The 23,441-nt window shown below is 38.0% G+C and overlaps 3 protein-coding genes across 4 annotated transcripts in view; 2 read left to right on the plus strand and 1 right to left on the minus strand.

The window, feature by feature from the left end:
• The first annotated feature begins 862 nt into the window (after positions 1 to 862).
• ccni (cyclin I) lies at positions 863 to 7,978 on the plus strand. Its single transcript, XM_084137949.1, has 7 exons — positions 863 to 1,099; positions 1,926 to 2,082; positions 2,641 to 2,775; positions 4,176 to 4,250; positions 4,815 to 4,955; positions 5,954 to 6,187; positions 7,401 to 7,978. The coding sequence occupies exons 2-7, from the start codon at positions 1,969 to 1,971 to the stop codon at positions 7,797 to 7,799; spliced, it is 1,098 nt and encodes a 365-aa protein (XP_083994075.1). The 5' UTR covers positions 863 to 1,099; positions 1,926 to 1,968; the 3' UTR covers positions 7,800 to 7,978.
• Positions 7,979 to 9,971: 1,993 nt separating this feature from the next.
• sowahb (sosondowah ankyrin repeat domain family member B) lies at positions 9,972 to 13,641 on the plus strand. Its single transcript, XM_084136190.1, has one exon. The coding sequence runs from the start codon at positions 10,014 to 10,016 to the stop codon at positions 12,174 to 12,176; it is 2,163 nt and encodes a 720-aa protein (XP_083992316.1). The 5' UTR covers positions 9,972 to 10,013; the 3' UTR covers positions 12,177 to 13,641.
• Positions 13,642 to 15,335: 1,694 nt separating this feature from the next.
• The window catches only part of shroom3 (shroom family member 3), a 63,437-nt gene continuing 55,331 nt past the window's right edge, over positions 15,336 to 23,441 (minus strand). For both annotated transcript variants that reach the window (XM_084136191.1, XM_084136192.1), the window contains 4 exons: positions 22,727 to 23,089; positions 20,843 to 20,945; positions 20,041 to 20,325; positions 15,336 to 16,949 (listed from right to left, as the gene is read on the minus strand). In XM_084136191.1, coding sequence (XP_083992317.1) covers positions 16,602 to 16,949; positions 20,041 to 20,325; positions 20,843 to 20,945; positions 22,727 to 23,089 — 1,099 coding nt within the window. In that variant the 3' untranslated portion in view covers positions 15,336 to 16,601. The remainder of the gene's footprint in view (positions 16,950 to 20,040; positions 20,326 to 20,842; positions 20,946 to 22,726; positions 23,090 to 23,441) is intronic.

Consider the following 23,441-nt stretch of genomic DNA (forward strand, 5'->3'; position numbering starts at 1 on the left):
CATTGGTTAGACTCGATAGCTTGTCCTGCACTCTGAATGGTTGTTGCTGGGTTTGTTTTGACAGGGTTGCCAGGGGGTAGAAAATGTAGTTCAAATGCATTCCTCTCTTGTACATTTTTGTGATGAGTTTCTGTGTCTGCCAATGAGTTTCTGTGTATGCTAACATTTCCCTTTCTCTTCAACATTCATTAAACGAAAAGTGAGTTATCAACATATTAGCTGAATGTTATTGCAGATGTCATATGTAGTGGATTCTGATTCAGTTGTTATAATAAATTGACGCATTAAAGGTGAAAATGTACCTTTAGATCAGAGATAAGACACATCGAATTTAATAATAATAATAATATTTTAGTTATGAAATATTATTTATAGCACTATAACATTAGTACTATAATAGTGATAATATAATATAATACAATAAAAGTATTAAAATATTATTTATATATTATTTATTTAGGAATTTGTTTTAACTTCCCCTTAAAGCCTTATGTCCATGATGGAATAGGATCTAGCTGTTAAAATACTATAATTTATTAATTGACATTTTATCCCTTTAATGTCTCGATTTGCGTTGTTTTCTGTTTTTCAGTGTCATCTTGAGACATTGAAATGGATTGTATAAGAAAGTAGTCCCTTACAGTACAATCTACACTCAAATCCGCCAGAAAAGTAGTCCTTTTATGACCGAATTCACAATAATTTCCATTGATAAATAAACATCTGACTAAATCTACATTAACTTCTTGTGCTTTTTAGTATTTCTAATCGCTTAGAATTTATCTTAATATGTTTTTATTTATAAGAAAATGTTTCGGTGGAGGTTTCTGTGCGCGGTGAGGAGGTTAGCGGAAGGTTCTCCTTCCCTTCTCAGTCTCCTCCTCGGAAGTAGACGTCCGTGTCTATATTCCGTTCATTTTATTTTTCATATCAGTTTGGAAATTTCCCTTTTAGATTTTTAAAACCCCAACCAAATTTCACGGCAAGCATGGAGGCGAAGCTGGACGCTTAGAAAGATGACTGATTCCGATTTGCTCCTTTATTTTACCTCAGTTTAATGGACCGGATGATCTGCGTTTCCCACAACCTTGCAGGGGAGGTAAAAATCTAACCGTTTCTAAGAGATTTTATAAACAAATATCACCATTTCGCTTGTTTAAACCAGCGTGAATAGATATAAATATACATTTAAAATACTAAATTAAGATTTTTGGTGTAGTTAGGTGTGTGGAAGTGCATGTATACTGATCTATTACTGTGTAGCTTGTCAGCTAACACTCATCAAATGTAAACTGCGTCAACACCATTAACATTTCATACTGAGATGGTGATATGGGGTTTGTCGTGGTTAAAGTAATATTTAACACTAAACAGTACGGGTGGTGTACTTATATACACCAGTATTACATTTATATAGTATGAATATGATGCTTAATCAATTCTCATTATCAATTGTTTATTTTACTCATTATGTGACAATGTCCTCAATTTAAATGGCAAGTGAACCCATTATCATTATCATAATCAATTCAGAGCTGATCTATCATAATTATTTTTATTTTTTTTCTTGATTTGGTGTTCATTGTTAAAAAAAATAAATTAAACGCTTTTATTTTAATCATAACAATCAGTAACTGCAACAACAGGAATAACAATAATAGCAATATAAGTAACGTTATATGTATAACTTATTATTGTATGATGATTGTTATCAAAATGTAATTGTAATTATAAGCAGTTTGGATAAAATACTACTAATAAACATTTATTTATTCTAGACTTTGTTTTTAAATGCGATTAATAATAGACTTAATAATAAAACAATTTCCAAGGCAACCCAGACGTCCCTTGTAAAATCTGATCAGGTGCATATCACATCAAATTGTATTGATGTGTTTTTGAGATGTTTTGTGTTCTGCGCTCAGGTAGCTGTATCCAGTGGGGAGGTAGGCTGTTCCAGGGTGTGTGATGAAGTTCACCCAGCCCTTGGAAAGCCGGAAGCTGTCATCTCTTCTAGAGAAGGCAGTTTCTAGGGAAGCCAAACTATGGAAGGGTTACGTGCCAAAGAAACCTACCAACCAGGTGAGACAGTCTATCTCTGGTTTGTTAGGTATGACAACACACTTTACATAGTGGGAGGCCGATAATTTAAGGTGCTTTCTGTCCAGTTATAATGCGAATAGTAATGTTGTCATCATCATTATCATGTACTGTAATTTGGAAAGCCTGCATTTCAGAAGATCCCTTAAGATACTGCAGTATGCATTTATGACTTGCTTTATAAATCTGGAATTTTGTAGACACACAGAGACACTGGCATGCAGTTTTATGAGGCTGTTTTATCTCCTGTTGTGACTATATGGTGTGTTTGTGTCTGTTACACGCACATATGTGCCAGTGTCTGAGGTTTGCTATGTAAACTGATCCTGATGGGAACTGTGGCAGTTTTATTGTGCATGAAATGTGGGTTTGCATTTAGTTTGAAGTAGTAATTAATGAAAAAAATGAAAATGCATTACTATTAAAAATAAGCATCTGTGCATTTGAGTCTACTCGGATCGACAGTAAAAATGGGTTGGGTTTGGATTTGAGTCAGTATGGGTTGTTTTGTGTTTGATTGAATATGTTTTTATTGTTTAGGATACAGATATTTCCCCTGAAAAGCGTGATGAGGCCGTCCGGTGGTTGAGGGATGTGCATTCCCAGCTGAAGCTTTATCCAGAGACCCTCTGCCTGGCCATTGGCATCCTGGATCGCTTCCTCTCTGCCATTAAGGTAATGTTGAAAAACATCTGACCGGTCAAGGTCTTCCGTCCCAGTCAATGATTATGGTTTTATGGTATTTTCCGTTATACAGCTGTCCATAACAGGTTTTAGCTGTGTGTTGGCTGGTCTAATTGCAGCCCATGATAGGTACTTCACTTAATAACACCCTATTTTAAAAAACAATTATAATAATGTTCTCACGTATTGATTTAGCTTATTCTTAGTATTGTGTGTGGCAAATATTGCAGCTCTTATGATACATTTCATGTGATATTCCACATTTGTAAGGTGCTTAGGATTAAAGCAAAATTTGTCAGGTGCATTTAAATTTCTGCATGTATGAATTTTATGCATTATAATGTATGCATGTCATGCTTTTAAATTTGTGCATGTTATGCATCATAATGGATGGATTTAAAGTTTGATTAGCATAATTGCATTTATGATCATACGTTAACTTGTGTGCAGTGAACTTTATTTTACTCCGTTGTAGAACTTTTACTGTTATGTAATTGCTTTACAGATAAAAGTTGGGTAACTATTTAGCTTAGTGGTTTTATTATACAACACTGAATATCTTTTGCTCTCTTGTCTTTGTGCCAATTTCTTTTAGAACATCAGAAAACGTTCCTGAACATTCAAGGGCTGCAGAGACAATTCTAGATTTTTTTTTTGAGAGAGAGAGAGAAAGTGAAACTGCCTGCTCAGTATTTTTAGATGCAGCTACATGGCACTCACTGCACATCTGATTAGTTCTTGCGCTTTGGCATTCAAGTGAACAGGAAATAAACACAGGACGTTCACATGTGTGTGAGAAACATTTGCCCTTACCTGTTTGTGACAAATCTTTATATATTAAAGAGTGGGATATGTATCCAGACAACAAATTACATTAAATCAGTCCTGAAATCCCCAACAGACTTTTAATCTCCTTTAGAACAAGATTTGATCAATTGGTGTTCACTAGATATGTCGTTTAGGTCACACAAGATTGACTTGCATTTTCAAGAGCCCCCTTTACATTAAACATATTTTATTGGACTGTCCCACTTTTAATGCAAGTAGACAACATTTTTATGTAGTAAGCTCACTTAAGAACTTGTTTAGTGAAATTTCACCAGAAAAGAGTTTAGGATTTTTATCATAATGTTAATGTAAAACATCTTGTATTATATTTCCTGCTGTTTTTTTAAATTGTATTTAAGCAACTCTTGTATTTTTTGTAACTCAGTTTTTGCCATGAAGATAGCCTCAGATGCTGACATGGCATTAAAAAACACATTATTACTACTACTAACTGTTGTGACAAACTCTGCATGCACAATGAGCAGTGCACGAGATGCATTATTGCAGTACCGTCATTTTGCAGTACCGTCATTGACCAATCTCTCTCTCTCTCTCTTTTTCAGGCCCGTCCTAAGTACCTGCGCTGTATCGCCATCTCTTGTTTCTTCCTGGCTGTTAAGACCAGCGAGGAAGATGAGGTGAATGAAATATTATTATGCCAATCTACGATCAGAGGCACTAGAGCTGATGCATGGTCAACTTCGGTCATCATGGCTCTCTGTGGCTTTATCTGTTTATGTAGCAGTTAAAACTGACCATGTGACGAGGGAGGCAGATAAAGCCCTTTCAAGTCTAAAATCAGCCCCAGTTTGATGAGCTTTTAGTTAAAAAGTGTTCTTTACTGAGACTGAAGTATGACAGAACATTCCCATCAGCTGCTTCATGAAAGGACAGACAGTGAGACATTTTCTGTAGGACTATGACGACTGCGATTTCTGTACTTGTTTCTACTTAAAACGCCAAAGATGGACTAATGTTTAATCCGATTATTTTCTGGCAGCCCTTTAAAGTCATTTCTGGCTCGAACTGACCATGTGCTGTGGCTTAAACTTAATGAAGGAATTACCAAAATGAGTTCAAAGTTATGCCATATCTGTTAGATTTCAAGCTTTTTTTTTCCACCAGTATGTTTGTGTTTTAATAATTCTGTGTGTTTCTGTGGACGTCTCTGTGTGTGTAACCGCTTATGTGTGTGTTTAAAGCGGATCCCTTCGCTGAGAGAGTTGGTGTCCAGCAGCAAATGTGGCTGTTCTCCGTCGGAGATCTTGCGGATGGAGAGGATTGTTCTGGATAAGCTAAACTGGGACCTGCACTCCACCACCGCACTGGACTTCCTTTACATCGTGAGTGCACTTCCTCTTCTCTTCTCTCTCTCTCTCTCTCTCTCTCTCTCTTCAGATGATAAATAGCACATCAAATGGACTTCTCATTGATGTGTGTGTTCAATGAGTTGGCAAATATGTTAGACGGTGCATGTCAATTACAGATGCGCAATATATATGGTAACACGTTACAGTAAGTTTTCATTTGTTAACATTAGTTAATGCATTAGCTAACAATGAGGAATAGATTTTCACAGCATTTCTAAATCTTAAATGTTAATGCCTGTTAATAAAAATACAATTGTTCATTAGTTTATGTTAGATCACAGTGCATTAACTGAACAGATACAACTTTTGATTTTAAAAATGTATCTAAATGTTGAAATAAACCAATAAACAGTGTTAATCTTAATGTTTTTCCTTTGCGTTTTTGAAAGGTTTCGCATACAGATGGCGACATTGTAAAAACGATCCCCGTTCACACGGATCAGTGAAAACAACTAAAAACGTTGTATTTGTACCAGGCCAGTAGTTGGTGATGTCACTTTGCAAAGAAACGCTAAACATCCATTGACTGAACACGTAATACGCATGCACATGATGTCACTGTTCTCACAAATTCACGTTTTTTGTAGTTTTACACAGAGACAATAGCGGTATCTTTTCAAAAACGTGCAATCTGGAACCCGTTTTCGAAAGTTTGTGTTTTCAGGCTCCCAAAACGCCGTTGTTGTGTAAATAAACTGGCAAAAAGGCTTTTAATTGAAGACAGTGTTGTGTAAACGCCCCATAAGTCAGACAAAAGTAGAAAATTAGATGGATGTTGCTGCTAGTAGTGAGTGAGAGAAATGAATGTGAGTGTTAAAGAAGGATCCTCTTTCTGGCATATTGAGGTTTCTGTTAATATCCAGCTCTCCATGTGGGTGCTGAAGGACTGACAATTAATCTGATTAAGTGCTGAGATCCAAAAGAATCGTGATGTTTTTAATCATTTTTATGTACCCTTTCTCTCTGTGTAGTTCCATGCGATGGTTCTGAGCTGCAAGTCCGGGCGGCTGAACGTGGCATTGTCGGGTCTGAACCCGTCACAGCACGTGGCTCTGCTCACCCAGCAGCTCTTCCACTGTCTGACCCACAATGCACTGCTGCAGGTGCGCGGCTCATTGCTGTCCCTCGGCCTCATCACGCTGGAGCTGGAGAAACTCTGTCCTGATTGGCTCGCTCTCACTGTCGACCTGCTGCACAAGTTACAGGTAAGAACTGATGAAGTTCAGTGGCTCCAAATTGAGTTTGAATACATTATGATGTATGATTCATTTAAACTAAACTCTTCCGGGATGTCAAACGTTAGTGAAACCTGTCCATACGGTCCAATGAGATGATTTCCATGTGCATCTGGGAAATATATGTAGAGTTTATTGTGGGGGTCAAAATATATAATGCAATGCAATGATGTTTGAAAGATGAACAAAAGTTTTATTTCTCAAAAGTCTGATGGATCATATTTGATGCATTTTAACATGATTTTTCTGGATGCATGGATAATCAAGTAAACCAAAGTTGCAGTTCATCTTGACATATTACTAACAAAATGGAAGTTGTTGTTTACTTCATAAAACTCATTAAAGATTTCACCGCAAAAAGACATGTGAACCACGACCTGAAGCTAGACTTTTTACAGTTATACTAAAATGATTAACTATCGATCAGATTTGATCATGTCAATCATTTAGAGGCCGTGCAAATTTTATACAGTAGTATTTATAGGGTTAAAAGAGTAAATTGGTATTGAATATTGTTTGTAAAATGAAATAATGTAGATTAAGAGTTTTTAGAGGGAGGCCAGATCCAAACATTTCCATTAAACAAATGCATAAAGTGGTCAGAAAGATCACATTGGCCACATTGACGTGGAGACCTAAACAACTAAGAGCCGCACTAGCGGACATAATCCATCTCGCATGCTTGGGTTTCTGTAGACTCTCTAACCCTTATCATAACTCAGAAGAGGCCCGGTCATTCACTTCTCCAAACAAACTCAGTTATCTCTGCCAGCAGCGAGCTCAACGCCAAACAAAAAAGACAGAGCTTTAAAAGTCATACATGTACAAACTCATGAAGAAATTCCCAAAGTTCAAGTTTACGATTTCATGTAGCTTTAAAAATACAGGTTCAGTAACTAATACTGTCAACACCAGTGAAGCAGTTTTAAAATATTAATGACTATGTATGTATTGAACATTGATGTATTTTTATATGATACACACCATCATTCAAAAGTTTGGGTTTGGTCAGATAAAAAAAAAAAAAAATGTTTTTGAAAAGTCTCTTCTGCTCCTTGCTGAATAAAAGACTTACTGACCCCAAACGTACAAACAATAGTGTATATCTGATATTATATGTGCAACCACACTTTTGATGTAGAACTAATACCGTACATGTATTTTTCTGCTTCCTCTCTTTCAGATCGACAGCTCTCAGCTGATTGGCTGTCGAGAGCTGGTTGCACGTTGCCTGTCCACACACACGGCTTCCCTGCCTCCTAACACTGTGTACATCTGCCATCCCCTGCTGAACGCCCCGGGGCCTCGGGACAGGGGAGTCCTGCCCGCCTGGCACGTGTCCCCCGCTCCGACTGCACCCTCTGACCCCAACACCACCCACAACCGTTCAAGCAAGTCCTCGGCCAAGCGGAAGGTGGAACACATGGAGGTGGACGAGTATTTCGATGGGATCAAGCGCCTGTACAACGAGGAGAGTCCCCAGGAGGGGGCGCTCATGTGTACGGGCCAAACAGCGGGAGGAGGGAAGCAGAACGCTGGCTCCTCCCCCTGCCCGCCTCTCCAACCGGCCAGAGAAACCTAGAGGAAGAAAATCACACAACCACAGCAACCGTGTTCATCAGTTCACCTCAGAGCAAGAGAGAGGCCAAAAATACTAACAAAAAAACATTCTGTGCATGATGCCATTTCATAACCGTTCACTGAGCGTACACATAAAAGGCTTTGAAAAAGCAGAAAAAAAATCTATATATAAAGGAAAAATGTTTGCAAAAAAAGTAGGAATATTTTTTCCTCTATCTGTGGAAACTCGTATAGTTCCTGTTTGTCTCTTTTTATGTGTATTTCCTGCCATTTATTTCTGTAACTTTCACTGTCCTTTTCTCTCTTTTTATTTGTCAAACACAGCCCTCAACTTTTCTGAGTGCTCTTATTTTTATATATATATATATATATATATATATATATATATATATATATATATATATATATATATATATATATATTTGAAGGCTGTGGTAAAAGTGGCATTTCTGAACACATTATATTAGTTTTGTACAGATTTACACTCTCCTTCACAGCTGGGTCTAATTGCTCGTTGTGATGTGTGTGTGATCATTGAGTTGAGTGAGTGTGTGTGAGTATTTGAAGGGTGATAATGTCCCTATCACTTCCTTAAACTGAGCATTAATGATGAGCTGGTGTTATCCGTGGCATTAGATCACACATGGCGTGACTTAGTTAGTTGAACTGTTTGTCGCTTGTTCTAAACCTAGTAATATAACTGTTATATCGAGTAGAATTAAATTCATAAGATTCTGAACTAACATAAAAAGCTTTAGACCTTCACCATTCCTTTGCTGATCATAATAACCTCCATACGCTGTTCCTGCCGAAAGCTTTCTCTCGTGCTCTGAGGTGCTGATGACAGTCCGGGACGCTGCTGAGAAACCTCCCAAAGCTCAAATAAATGAAAACGTACTGAAATGCTGATGTCTCTGATGTCACTTTTTTCTGAGTGTGTGTGTGTGTGTGTGTGTGTGTGTGTTTGAAGAAACAATACTGTACTCTTAACAATGAACAATCTGATATTTTTACTGAGGAACTCATTGCACTCACTAACAAAAGGGAGAAACTGAGAGGTCATGGTTGTGATACACAGGTCATGCTTTAACGTCATCTTTTGTGTTCCGTATGATGGATGAGTTGCTGAAGAAAATGTGTATTTAGTTAGAAATTATTAGCTGTTTATTCAAATAGTAATGTATTAAATTACTAGAACTTATGTTTTATATAATAATTTCAAGCAGACGCAAAAGAATTGGCAAGTTGGAGTTGTGGCATGTTGCATAAGAAGTGACGCTTATTTCATACAATGAAAAGAGGATGCAGCAGGATATTTTCCCATAGTTAACTTAATTTGTTTTGATTTTTAGTTCATGAATGTTTTAGTGGATGGAATCAGTTCTCAAGTTCACACGGGTGTCCTAGAAGAGGAACCACAGGTTCATTGCATATATGAACATGTTTTTATGTTGAACCACCTTTTGTCTTCATTTTATAGTTTAGCAGTTAAAAACAACCATAAAACAACCATTGAGCGAAAAGTTTTCCCTGAAAAGTGTGCTTGTGCATTTAAAAAAACAAAAAAAAAACACTTTTTTATTTATTTGCTTACTAAATGCTACTTGATTTGATATTTTGTTACTTAAAGTAATGAAATTCATAAAGGGTTGAATTCAGGTTGATTGGGACTCTTTTTGTCGTGTCAAATTCAAGCTGAATTCTTCCCTATTTTCACTACTCTCAAGTGTCCAAACACTTCAGGTACCACTGTATACTTGTGAAGTTTGTGTCATTACATAATAAAAAAATATATAGGCTACCTCGGTCATCCAACGTATTTATAGGTAGGCTATATATAAAATAACATTTAATGAAGTTCTTGTATTTCATAATATATATATAGGCTACTACAATATATTTTAGCAGTAGCAGGCTACTTTAATAGTATAAATATATATAAAGCAGGTTGTTAGTATTGTAATTATTCATCACTAAACTTCAAACCATAGTTTTTGAAGATAGATAGATAGATAGATAGATAGATAGATAGATAGATAGATAGATAGATAGATGTGTGAGGTGCACAGGTACCTCAGCACGCAGGTATGCAGGTGGAACTGAGAGAGAAACCCGAGGGCGGAGTTACAATCTCAACAGCGAAACCGCCTGTCAGGTCCTTTGACTCCCTTCCTTCAGTTTGATTGTGCGATAACCCGAGAGGGATTCACACAGCATGGCCACAGACTTCACTCAGGAATCCGTGCTGCGCTTCGTCGTCAACAACGGCGGGAAGGTGCGAAACGCGGATTTATTACATCACTACAAGCGGTTTTTGAGAGAGGACGAGGACAGAGAGCAAAACCGGGAGTTATTTAAGAGGTATGTGAACTCCGTGGCGACTGTGAGGCAGGAGGAGGGGGTGTCTCATGTTGTACTAAGGAAAAAATACCGTGTGCATCTCGGAGACATCGCCACGAACCACGAGCCCGAGCGACAGAAAGAACGAGACTCCAAACCAGCGGCGAGCGGTAAACCACAAGCTGATCTGACAATCCCAACTCGTGTTGAAATCTTGCCAGCTGCTGGTATTATCATCCCCACCACCAGCAACAACAATAATAACAACAAGGATTCTACTCCCACTTTTGAGAAAGCAGTCAAAACTTCACCACCACATGGGAGGGAACAACCTGCTGTTTACACTTCCTCTGCAGAAAAGGTGAACAACACCTGCCATTTAAAACCAACCCCATCTGACACAGACAGTCGCTCGAGTGGGAGCGGCCAGAGCTTTGAACAGCTATGGGAGTCAAAAGCAACCAGGGAGGCAACAGAGCTGGAACACAACAGTGTTTACCCCGCCAAACCGAGACAATTAGGGGAAGCAGATGGTTGCGAGCAGTCCTTCGCCGCCCCTGCTTACTATGAGGTGAGATTGCCGCCTGCAGTTAAAAGGAAAAGTTTGGATGCAAACACGTTTGAGGTTCACACCAAACACTCAAGCGAGCCTGTCGCCAAAGCATGGCCTTTGCATTCAACCCTCGGACAGTCTCATGTATACAACTCGTCTCCTTGTCTACTGGACCGCCCTGTTTCTCCACACATACACTCCCAGGCGTACACTCATGCAGGCCTGAGTCAAAGCAATGATAGTCTACTACGGCCAAACGGAGGGTTTAATGGGTTTCCGATCCAAGAGCAGGACGAGTATGAGTCTCAGATGCATGGCTTGCCTGAAGACGGTCCTCCTGTCCATGCAAGTGCAATGCATCTGCAGCTCCATGGGCCTTCAAGTCTATCCTCGAGTCGGGATAGCATCTCAATCCCCTCTCCTTCTTCTACTCCACCTGATACTGGCTGGCCTCAAGATTTTGGGCGTGAGGATCAGTCCAGCGATCAGGGACTTGGAGGACAAGACGGGAACGATGTACGCGCTTTCCTGCGTCTCAGACAGGAGGCAAGGATGCTGTCCCAGCTCCACCAACCGAGTCGAAACATCCCGTCCCTGCATCACTCGACGGGTCACCTCGATGACGAGGACTCCAGAACTTCTACACGAAGCAATTCGCCGGAAACCCATTACGGACCCATGGCCCGGAGGTTGACGTCCCGTCTGCGGAGTCGCATGTGTCGGAGTCTCGGAGAAGACCTGGATCAGTCGTTCCCAGAGGACAACATCTCGGCACGACACAACCGTCTCCAGCGGTTGTCCTCGACTCTAAGCATGGGCAATTTAGTCAGCGCGTCCTCCAGCCGAGGACACAGTTCCCTCTCATCGCCCTCGGGATCCACACAAAGTTTGCACGATGGGTCGTTCAGCAGCAAGCATTCGCCCGTCCCTCTTGACTCCAGAGAACACAACTGGTTTGTCAAAGCAGCATCAGGCTCTTGGACCGACATCTACGCTCTCTTACGAGAGGACCCGAATCTCCTAAGCAAACGAGACTTCATATCCGGCTTCACCGTCGTCCACTGGATTGCAAAACATGGCGACCATCGCGTCCTGAACACGCTGTGGTACGGAGTCGACAAACTCGGGCTGACTTTAGACGTCAACGTGAAAACTTTGTGCGGCTACACGCCGCTTCACCTGGCGGCCATTCACGGCCACAAGAAACTCATTCGGCTCCTGGTGCAAAAGTTCAAAGCTGATGTGCGGATACGGGACAGCAGCGGGAAGAGACCGTGGCAGTACATGGGCAAGGACGAACACCGGGACATCTTAGAGATTCTGGGTGCCCCACAGAAACGCATCAGCGGTTGTCCAGCAATGCCAGAAAACCTGCCCTCAAGATCTGCCACCACAAAGGTGAACGTCAAAAGACACACGTCTATTGCAGCACTGTTCAAACACAAGTCTCAACTGATGGTCAAGTCTAGTCCAGAAGCTTTTTAGGGGCTAGATTGTTGTAAGGGACTTAAACACTTGCTCATAATGGTGGCACTTTTTTTTGCTGGTGTAAAAACAGTCACTTCTTTTTTTATGATTAAAAATATGGCAACTTGCATTGAATGGTACAATGTTTTTCTGCTTTGTTCTTGGTTTGTAACTCTATATGTCCAAAACTTGAGTGTTTTTTATGAATGTCATTTATATATTGGTGTTTTGAAACTCCCTTATGAGGCTGATATTAAATACCTCTCTTATAATATGAAAGCATTATGTTAAAGGTATAGTTGACTCAAATAAAACTTTATTTGACTGTCATTATTTACTCACCCCCATCATGTCTTTCGAAACCGGTTTGACTTTCTTCTGTGGAAATCAAAAGAAGAGATTAAGTCAATGGGATCCAGTGTTGTTTTGGACTCCACTGACTTTCTTTCTAAGGAAAAAAAGTAGTTCTTGAAAATATATTTGTTCCACAGAAACTAGAAAGCCATTCAGGTTTGGAATGACATGAATGTAAGTACAGAATTATAATTTTTGAGTGGACTATCCTTTAATAATTCTTGTCTCACTGTTTTGCTTCATACTAATACAAACTGGATTCCCACTCTTGTTGTTTCAGACTGAGGATCATCTAAATATGTTTCTGCTCATAACAAGTTCTTCATTTCCTCCTCAGGGACAAATTTGCTTCGGTGCCCTGCAATTGTTTTTACCCTTAAGCTCTGCAGGCGTTGGAAGCTGTTTGTGCCCTTCGGTGCTTAATCTAGGAAACTATGCAGTTCAGATATGTCCCATTTCAAACTCATTTAGTTTACTCTCTTGATTTTTGTGTTGGGATATTGCAGTTGGTGTCTTTCTTCCATGATCTCACATGTCGAGTTGCACACACACTTTCCAGCACTGCATGTGTCCATGCTGAAAACCACAGATAAGCTCTTCGCTGGTTTAATATTTAACTCACTTTTCCTCCTCATCTTAAAACGTTGCATGAGAGATAAAAGAAAAACCTCTAAATTCCAACTCATTTGGAAGAACATTCCAGTCATAACTCGCAGACCTCCTTGAGTGTTACTTGAGCAACAACCGAGTGAGTTAGGTTGAGTTTTTGTGGAGCAAGTTAATGTTCATGTTTGAGCTCTAAAGGCTTGATGATTTGCATGCTGAGCTAAACCTGTTTTTTGTGTTCTGTGTGATCTGAGAGAGGTAGAAAAACAGAGTTTGGGAAGAGAGATCAGTGTGACCGCACTGGTGGAGTTGGATTTTTGTTTCTTTATCTCTCCCCATCACTTTATTTCTTCCATAGATCGCTCAGTGATGTTTCTATGTCCTATGCAGTGTTGTGTTCACTGACATGTTTGGACTTGTCACAGGGAGTGCTGGCTGTGAGTCTTACATAATATTTACTCGTTATGATGCACCTTTATGTTCCAGCTTTATTATTTTGAATAAAACACAGACTTTGACCATTGTAAAACCGTCTTGAGCTTTTATTCAACAGCATGTGTGTTGAGATGCATTAATATACAGGCCAATCGAATTGTTTGACCTTGAAATCAAGCAAATCTTTCCCAGCATTTTCATTTCGAAGGCAAACAGTTTCTCTGGTACATGCAACATATTCAGACCTCGACTTTTTTCAGACTTTGAATAATTTTGAGGCACACAGTAGTGGCCAGAAGTTATGCTCGGAGGGAATTTCTGTTTTTAATGACCCTATAAGTTTGGCGAAACCATCAAAATATGAGGAATTCATATATTTTAAAAAAAATATTTTAAATATGAGGACAGAACAAAACACTAAACTTAGTTGAGGTATTTGTCTGAAAACTATTTGGCAAAAAAGGCAGGTTTTAATTTATATGCAAAAAACAACAACAATATAATCCGTTATTAATATTTCATTGGTTTTCTTGTTTTTGCATGTGTTCATAATTTCTTTGACAGCCTGGCCAAAACATTGTGTTTTGCACAATTTTGCATGTTTCATTGCATTATAAAACAATTGACTCCAAGCACAATATACTTAGAAAATCTTGAACACATTTTTTATAATATTTGAATAAAAAGTGAAGATGTCAATTTTCTGAGGCCGGACATCACATTTGGCAACTGAACCGTCTGCAGTTTAAATGATTCAGATTGTTTGCGCAGCCCTGATAAAGTAGCACATGTCATTATGGTTTAGCCATTACACTGATTGGTGATCTGGTTACCATTACATTGTTTGTTTGGCAGTTTCTTTTCACTCACTAGTTTCCTGTTGCAGAACTGACCATATTATGGCTGGTATCAAGTGACCCGATTCTCTCTAAAGGGATCATTTCATGAATAAAGGTGAATATAACCGGACTCCAACACTTTATGACCAGTTGACCAATTTCCAGCATTTTCCCAGGCATTTGTGATTATGCAAAAAAATAAATAAATCAATGCAAAAATATTAAGTACACCTAGAAACAATTTCTCTCCCTGCCCTTTCTACTTGGTTGAGCAACTGGTTTCGCGCAAATGCAAAACATTCAGAACATCATAAGAGCTTTATTTATGCAGCATAACTTTCAGTTTGCACAATGTGCATCTGAGGTGAAGACTTCAGATGTATAGCATATTTGTCGAGCAGTGAAATCTGAATTTGAAATATGGCACATGAATACAAGTAGGCTGCACCAGTCATTAAATATGAAGTACTTTTGTTTTACGTGAGAGGATACAGGAACTTGCACACACAAATATGAAACCTGTTAAAGCTGCAGTAAGAGATTTATGAGAAACACACTAAACAAACAATTTTCTGAATATTTGTTTTGTTTACTTAAGAAAAAAAAAAGTTGTGTTTGTACATTATCCTGGCTGTGTAAATAGGAGGAAAACAAAGTGGATCGGGCCAATCCACAGCGCACTGAAACACTTTGTAGTTTGTTTTTGTAGTTTACATGGAGATGATAACGGTATCATTTTTTAAAAATGTGCACTCTGAAAAGTTTGCATCTCAGGCCCCCAAAATGCCGTTACCGAATAAATGAACAGCCAAAATGCATAAAAAGTTTTACGTTTGTAGTTGAAAATGGTGTCGTGTAAACGGCCCCTTAGTTTAACAGGTGAAATGTATAGTAAAAAAACCATCAATACTTAAGGAAAATGAGTTTCAATGACAGGACTTGATCAATCACAAAGCGTTATTATTTTATTTTTATTACAATTAAATGACAAATATGAAAATGGCAAATAATGCAACACCAAGACAATGAGGTTGTATTTAAAAAATAGATTTATTTTGCCTTCCAATTGTGCTCTTTTTTGCCTTTAAACAGTGTAAAGCATGGCTGAACCTTCTCTTCAGATTAGGCCCATCAAAAAAACAAACAAAAACAACAACAATTGCATGTGTCTCAGATCACAACAGCTCTTATACACGAACAGTCCATTACGAGCATCTACAGTTTGCTGCTATTGCGGTCTATGTGTTTAGATACAGCTGTACGGGGTATGATACTTCGTGAATTAAGATTATCCAAATAAAAACAGCCACAATTTAAAATAAAATAAAATATATTATTGGCAAAATAAGTTGGGCATGTGCATTGCGATCAAACCAGGAAATATATAAAACCCTGCATGCAGCCGACTTGTGAATAATATTTATTCAACATCAGGTTTAATAGACTTTTTGCTTCCTAATCGCTATTGAAAGCAAGTACTGATATTGTGTTCAAGTGCCAGTGAACATATTATTGTTTCTGGTAGTAATTGTCATGATTTAGATATAATAGCACCTCTTAAAGCTGACCACAAACGCCCAAAAGCCACACAAACACCCTCACTAGTAATATGCTTACAAAAATACATCATCTATGCTGTTTTTAAACCTTCTACATTTTAAAATCACGAGGGCATTGCTCAGAGTATGTACAGCGGCGTACAGAGTACAAAATTGTTTCTAAACGTAAAATCATAAATATTTAGCTGTTGCATTTATTGACAACAGGAATTTCAAAGCGTAGACAGTAAGTGTGTGTGTGTGTGTGTTCGATAGTTTCTTCTTTTTGTGACATCATAGTGGTTCATCTGTTCCAAAGTGCTCAGAAGTTACAGGGCTGGAAATCATTTGTGTTTTGGCCAATCACAATGATACCATTGAATTAGCATTGTGCTGTGCCTTGTGCTTCAGTGTTGTGCTATATGCTAAGTATGTAGTGTAAATGCACTGTGCATTTATTTAGTGGTGCAGTGTAGATGAGGTCTAATGGGCAAAGCCCGCAGTTATGGTCTTCCAAACTCTGCGTTCATGTGCAATGGCACACTGGGAAAACGTCTGTGGTCATCATTTCCTTCATTTAAGGCACTTGTTTGTGCGCACTGCTTATCGTCAGTGTCATTGATTCATATTCCTCCTCAGCTGTGAGTGGCGTCAGTCTATGATGGGCGGAGTCAGAGTGAGGTCACAGTGGTGGGGCGTGTCAGGTGGGTGGAGTTAAAACAAGGCTGTGTTTGGGGGGCGGAGTCAGTGTTCTTTGGGTGGTGCTCAGGGGGGAGGGTCTCCTCCAGCCTCCTCACCTGCTCCTCCCCCTGGCGTATGAGCTCGTCCAGGTGGCGCTGGCGTATCAGCAGGGCGGGTTTGATGCGGATGTAACGCTGGTAGTCGTGCAGCTGTGGGCGGCTCAGGTAACCGGACAGAATGTCCTGAACCACTCGCTCGCGCCGGTCCAGGTTTTCCTTCAGCTCTCGAGCGTCTTCCTGTTGACTGCTCAACTGCTTCCTCTTCAGCTGCAGAGATTCCTACAGGGACACACAAACACACATTAACTCCAACACTCAAAAGTTTGGGGTCAGTAAGATTTTTATTTTTTTTTCAAAGAAAGTAATACTTTTATCAGGCGAGGATACGTTAAATTGATCAAAAGTGACAGTAAAGACATTTATAATGTTACAAAAGATTTATATTTCAAATTAATGCTGTTCTATTAAACTTTCTATGTACAAAATTGATAATCAGAAATGTTTCTTGAGCAGCAAATCATCATATTAGAATGATTTCTGAAGGATCATGTGACACTGAAGACTGGAGGAATCACTCCAGTTGCATCACAGAAATAAATCAACATCATAAAATGTATTGAAATAGAAAATGGTTATTTTAAATGGAAATAATATTTCACAATTTTACTGTATTTTTGACCAAATAAATGAAGCCTTGATGAGCATTAGAGACTTCTTTCAAAAACATAAAAAAATCTTAAAACAGTAGCGTACATATTTTTTTTACAATTGTATGTGATGCTAGATGAAACAGAAACATTATTTTTTTATAATTATTATATTTTATAGTTTCAAGATGTCAGCAGCAGTCTGCAAACCTGAGGCTGTCTTTAGCTTAGCTTTAAAATGACTAGTTACAGTCACTCTAGCTGTTAACTTAGCAAGCAAGGATGTTTTTATGATGGTCTAGTGTTTGTAGAAGAGTTTCACAGTATAATATCACAAACACAGTGACGTCAAACCCCTTCTTGCTGGAAGCTCCTCCTAATAGATACTTATTGGTACAGTTCCTGATGCTTGTCAAACAGGATTAGCTGTATAAAACTATAAAATAAACAAAAGCACAATCGAAGGACTTAAAGCCAAACTGTTTTGAAGACGTGGGAATTGCTCTGATATAAGTGTGGCAGGCTGGTATTGTAAAAAAAAAAAAAAAAAAAAAAAAAAAGGTTTCTGAAATGCTCATGCATATGCATCTAAAATATTACTATCCGTATATTGAAACTAGATTTTAAACACCAGTGTGTCATGAGACACAAAGTGTTATCATAAACTTGACCCTCAATTCGCGATGACGTTAAGTTCTAGTGTAATTCACAGATAAGACTTTATCTCTGTCCTCAAGTGAATCACTCTATCTTATGTAATATCATGTCCTTTAATTAGCATTTCTTGTTCTTTCTCAGGGCGTGAAATGTGGGCAAACTGTATAATTATTTGGATCAGCACTTTCTTCAGTAAAACTAAATGTTAAAGGAGTGTCCGGTTTGGAATTCAGGGTATGATTACACGACAACAATGTGCTAAAACCGGAAAAGTTTTGCTTTTGCGTTTTTTCACGCACAGATCCCCGTTCACACTGTGAAAACGACTAAAAACGCTGTATTCTGCTGCCAGGCCAGTAGGTGGCGATGTCACCTTTGAAAGAAACACTACGCGCCTATAGACTGAACACGTAATACACAATCATATGACGTCAACTTTTTTATTTTTTTACAAATTCGCCGTTTTGTAGTTTACATGGAGACGATAATGGTATTGTTTTCAAAAAAGTGCACTTTGTAACTTGTTTTCAAAAGATTGCGTTTTCAGGCCCCCAAAACGCCGTTGTTGTGTAAATGAGCGGACAAAACACATAAAAAGTTTTCCATTTTTGGCTGATAATGGTTTCGTGTAAACGGCCCTCAGACTGTTGTATGTTTTGGTCAATGGGAAGATGACATACACTTTCTAAAAAATATTTTTGCTAATTCTTTAATAATAATTATACATTTAGCCTCAATTATTTGAAAGGCTACATGGAATATTTGTACTTGCACTACTGTTCAAAAGTTTGGGTCAGTAAGATTTTTTACAAATAAATTACAACTTATATTCAGCGAGGATGCATTCAATTGATCAAAAGTGACAGTAAAGACATTTATAATGTTTACAATGAACTTTCTATTCATCAAGGGAGCATGAAACAAATGAATCACGGTTTCCACAAAAATATTAAGCAGCTAAAATCTTTTTTTAACATTGATAATAATTATTAGATTATTAGATTGAGCAGCAAATCATCATATTAGAATGATTTCTGAAGGATCATGTGACCTGGATCATTACTCCAGACTTAATAAATTACATTTTAAAATATATCACCATAAAAAACTGTTATTTTAAATTGTAATAATATTTCACAATATTACAGTATTTTTTTTAATCAAATAAATGCAGCCCTGGTGAGCAGAAGAGATTCTTTCAAAAAACAATAAGACATCTTACAGACCCAAACCTTTAAACAGCAGAGTATATAAATGTATTTGTCACCACAGGAACATTTAAAGTAAACTAGTGTTAGTGAGTAAACTACAGCATGTGAGTTATGCAGTTGAGTCACATTAATAATGTTGTTTTCTTTTCAAATGACCACTAATTGTTGTTTTGCACTTGTTTATTTAAAGCAGAATAGGTTAAAGTTGCTCTGCAGGGCAATAGATGTCAGGCTGATTTGTTAGAAACCAGATCCATGTTTGTTCTTTTGAAATGTTTGATGATTTTCACAAGCCTGATCAGCACAAATAGTCTTGCAAACCTCTACTGCAAGATAATTGCTACTGTACCTTTAAGACTTGTATGTAAATTCATCTTTGCATATGAAATGAGCAATAATGAATAAGCATTATTGCTCATCTCATATGCAAACATAACGTTTACATAGAAGTCTAAATGTGCAGTAGCAAAAATGTTTCAGAAAGATGTATCAAAATGACCATGTTAAATAAAATTAAATTGATTTTGCTGCAATATTATAATATTGTAGTTTTATTCATATAATAAAATATAATATTAGGTTACACTTTATTTTAAGGTGACGTGGTTACATTGTACTTACTCAAATAAGTACAGAGTAATATTAATTAACATGTACTTACTATAGAGTTATGGTTTGGTTTAGGGTTAGTTACTTGTAATAATGCATAATTCACTGTTATTACTATAGTAAGTACATGTAGTAACGTGTAATTACGTTACCTTAAAATAAAATGTTCCCTAATATTATAAATTGACTTCAGAGGGGAAGAAAAGTTGAAAAATTCAACGTTTTATTTTCTGAAACACTGCTCACCCTCTCTTCTGCACTCTCGTCGTCGTGGTCGTGGTCGTCGAGCGCGCTGAGTGTGTTTTCCACACGTGCGAGTCGCGCGCTCAGCGACAGCAGCAGGTTCACGATCTTCTCCAGGTCTCCGACGAACATGCGGTACTTCTCTCTCTCGTTGGGTTTGCAGCATTCCTGAACTAAAGCCTCCATGCTGCCGCCCAGAGCGCCAAACCTCTTCTGCTGCTCCATCAGTCCCTCTCTCTCCACCTGCAGAGATTGGATGCTCACGTGCAGCGCCTGCAACAGCTCCACCTGCAGGACGGGAGATCATATTACTCATATCACTCCATGAACAAACAGATTACAGTTCTGGGCCTCAACACACGTCATCGCTTCAGGGAAATGAAGAATGGCTTTGTGCACAGTGGCATTGTGCATCTTTTCAATATGAATCCGGTATGAGAGTTTGAACGAGTAAAAAATATTTTTTCAGATACATTTTAAAATTTATTTCAGAATGTACAAAAAATTGCCAATTTTTTTAACACAGATAAAATGTATACTTTTAAGTATATTATAAATGCTATTATATATATATATATATATACACATATATACATACATACACACACACACACACACACACACACACACACACACACATATATATATATATATATATATATATATATATATATATATATATATATATATATATATATTTAATTTTTACTATTTTTTTGTAAAAAGTTGTAGTTTTTACATATATCCTAGTTGTTATTTTTGACTATTTACATTTGAAATTTTCATTTATGAATGTGTATCTGACCTTCTTTTGATTCAAATAAGCTTCTTCGTCATCCAGGTTGGTTTCCATTTTTCTTGGAAGAGCCTGAGCGGGAGTATCTGGAGCACATGGATCATCTTGAGCCCTAATGGAGGTCAAAGACACCAAACAAAGAGAAATGTTTGTCTTGCTCATGCGCAAACACACCAGTTTTACTCCCTGAATGTCCTATTTTTCAGATACAGGGACAGAGAATGGCTAAAATCCACATTCCCCGTGTCAAACAGAGCACACGTAATTACACGTTTAGTTCAGCGGCACAACAGAACAATCACACACACCACATATCAATGGAGCAATACTGTCAGAAAGAAAACTGTTGCTTTAGAAGTGATAGATAAATGCAAAAGGTTTTTAAGAACAAGTTACTGTGGTATTACCATGGTACATACAGTATATAAAAAAAATACACAGACCACGTTCATGCAGCTAAAATAGTAGTGTTGGCAATGCCAATGTCATGGGTTCAATATTATATTCTATGAGCCAATCTGCAGAATTGTGTGTGTAGGTAACGCAAGTTTCTGCATTTACCAGATGAGAAATGGATGAGAAATGTGTGTGTTTCAGGATCGGCCACTAGATGTCAGTGTAACTCTGCACTGTTAGCAGATCATCAATTATGCAGACAGTAAACTTGAGAGAGAGAGAGAGAGAAGAGAGAGAGAGAGAGAGAGAGAGAGAGAGAAGAGAGTGAGAGAGAGAGAGAGAGAGAGAGAGAGAGAGAGAGAGAGAGAGAAGAGAGTGAGAGAGAGAGAGAGAGAGAGAGAGAAGAGAGAGAGAAGAGAGAGAGAGAGAGAGAGAGAGAGAGAGAGAGAGAGAGAGAGAGAGAGAGAGAGAGAGACACTGACTGTGAAAAATCTGACAAAACTAAGCAAGTTCATCAGTTGTCTGGATAAATGAGGTGAGATAAAATTGTCCTGTTTTATCTATGAGTTCCCATGTGTTTCATATCATTACAAGCATTCTGTTACAGAGTTTGTGTCAAATATGGTACCGCTACCCTACAGATCAGTGTATTCATATTTCATTCGAGCACATGGAATGTACATGATTATATTGAACATGTTTTTTATGTAATGCCCTGGTTTTCGGACCATGGCATTCTTATCTTGGAGTACTTTTGTGTAATGATAGAATATATATATATATGGCCAGGCCTTTTAACTATTTTTATCAATCTCTTCTTTTCTAAATTAAAATTGTATTAAGTACATATCTGCATTATATCAGCCAGCCTGGAAGTGTAATTTTAGTATGATTTATATAAAATTATAATATCATGAATCAGCTTTCATTTTTATATTTTAATTTTTAATTTTAATTTTAAATATCTTTTTAAATTAGATTTAATTTTTCATGTAATTTTAGTACCTCAACTAATTTATTCTATATAATATATACATATACACACACACACACACACACACACACACACATATCAAACATCATTACCGGCATTGAAAAACCCACATCCATTCACTACCTCTGTGTACCATGTAAACACCATGCTAAATTACTATTGTAATCATTGAGTTAATGGTACACCAAAATACACTAGTATTTATCATCTGCTTCCATCTCTACTATAGTACTGCCACAGTCATTTTTTGTAAGGAACAAGAGTAAGTTATGCACTAAATTCAGGAAGCATACATGTAAAATATACAGAAGTGTTTCATTATCTTTACAGCTATATTGCATGATCTATTGTTGAGTTATCACAATAAAATTAGGCCAAGCACTAATATAATCAGCTTTAAACAAAGTGCTCTTGTGTTTATCAGTCCTGTGTGCATGAAATCCACCTGATTATTGGGTAACGCTGTATACAGGCTGTACCTTCACTATCTGTGCAACGCTCACCTGTGACCCACATGGCCGCTGCTCCTCCTGCGTGGAGACGAGGAGTGTGAAGGGAAGATGTCCTCCATCAGATCCAGGGTGCTTTTCCCTGCCCAGGTGTCCAACAGTGCGTTGAGGGATTTGTCGTGGCTCACCAGCTCTCGGGCTAAAGTCTCCACGAGCAGCTCGGCCTGTGTCCGCTCTCTTCTGGACAGCAGATGGTAGTCGGGTCCCAGTATCTCAGAGGTGTCCTCCTCTAGAGGAGATGAAGAGCTGGTGTTCAAGGTGGACTGTGGGTCAGGGGTCACCGATGGAGTTGTGTGGTTGTTTGATGGTCGGTCTGGTTCTGGATGGACTGATGTATCGGCCAGATTCTCACGATCGCTGCAATGCGAGATGAGAGAAAATCATGTTACATTAATGGGATTGAAGGAATATTTGGGGTTCATTACAAGTTAAGGTCAATCATAAGCATCTGTGACAAATTAATTTTTGCTAATTACCACCTTTTCTTTACAAAATAAAGCAAAAATCTGGGTTAGAGTGAGACACTTACAATGGAAGTAAATGTGGCATATAGTAACGGTTTCACGATTATAGCCACAAGACATGATTTAGTGCGGAAAAAAAAAAATCTTTCTAACCATAAAAAGGCTGTGAAAATTATTTAAAGCTCATTATAAGCTTGATTTAAGATTCATATTTCTGCTTTAAAAACCTACAAAATTGTCCCTAT

This window comes from Abramis brama (assembly GCF_963993115.1).
Source record: "Abramis brama genome assembly, chromosome: 15".
In the NCBI taxonomy this organism is placed as follows: Eukaryota; Metazoa; Chordata; class Actinopteri; order Cypriniformes; family Leuciscidae; genus Abramis; species Abramis brama.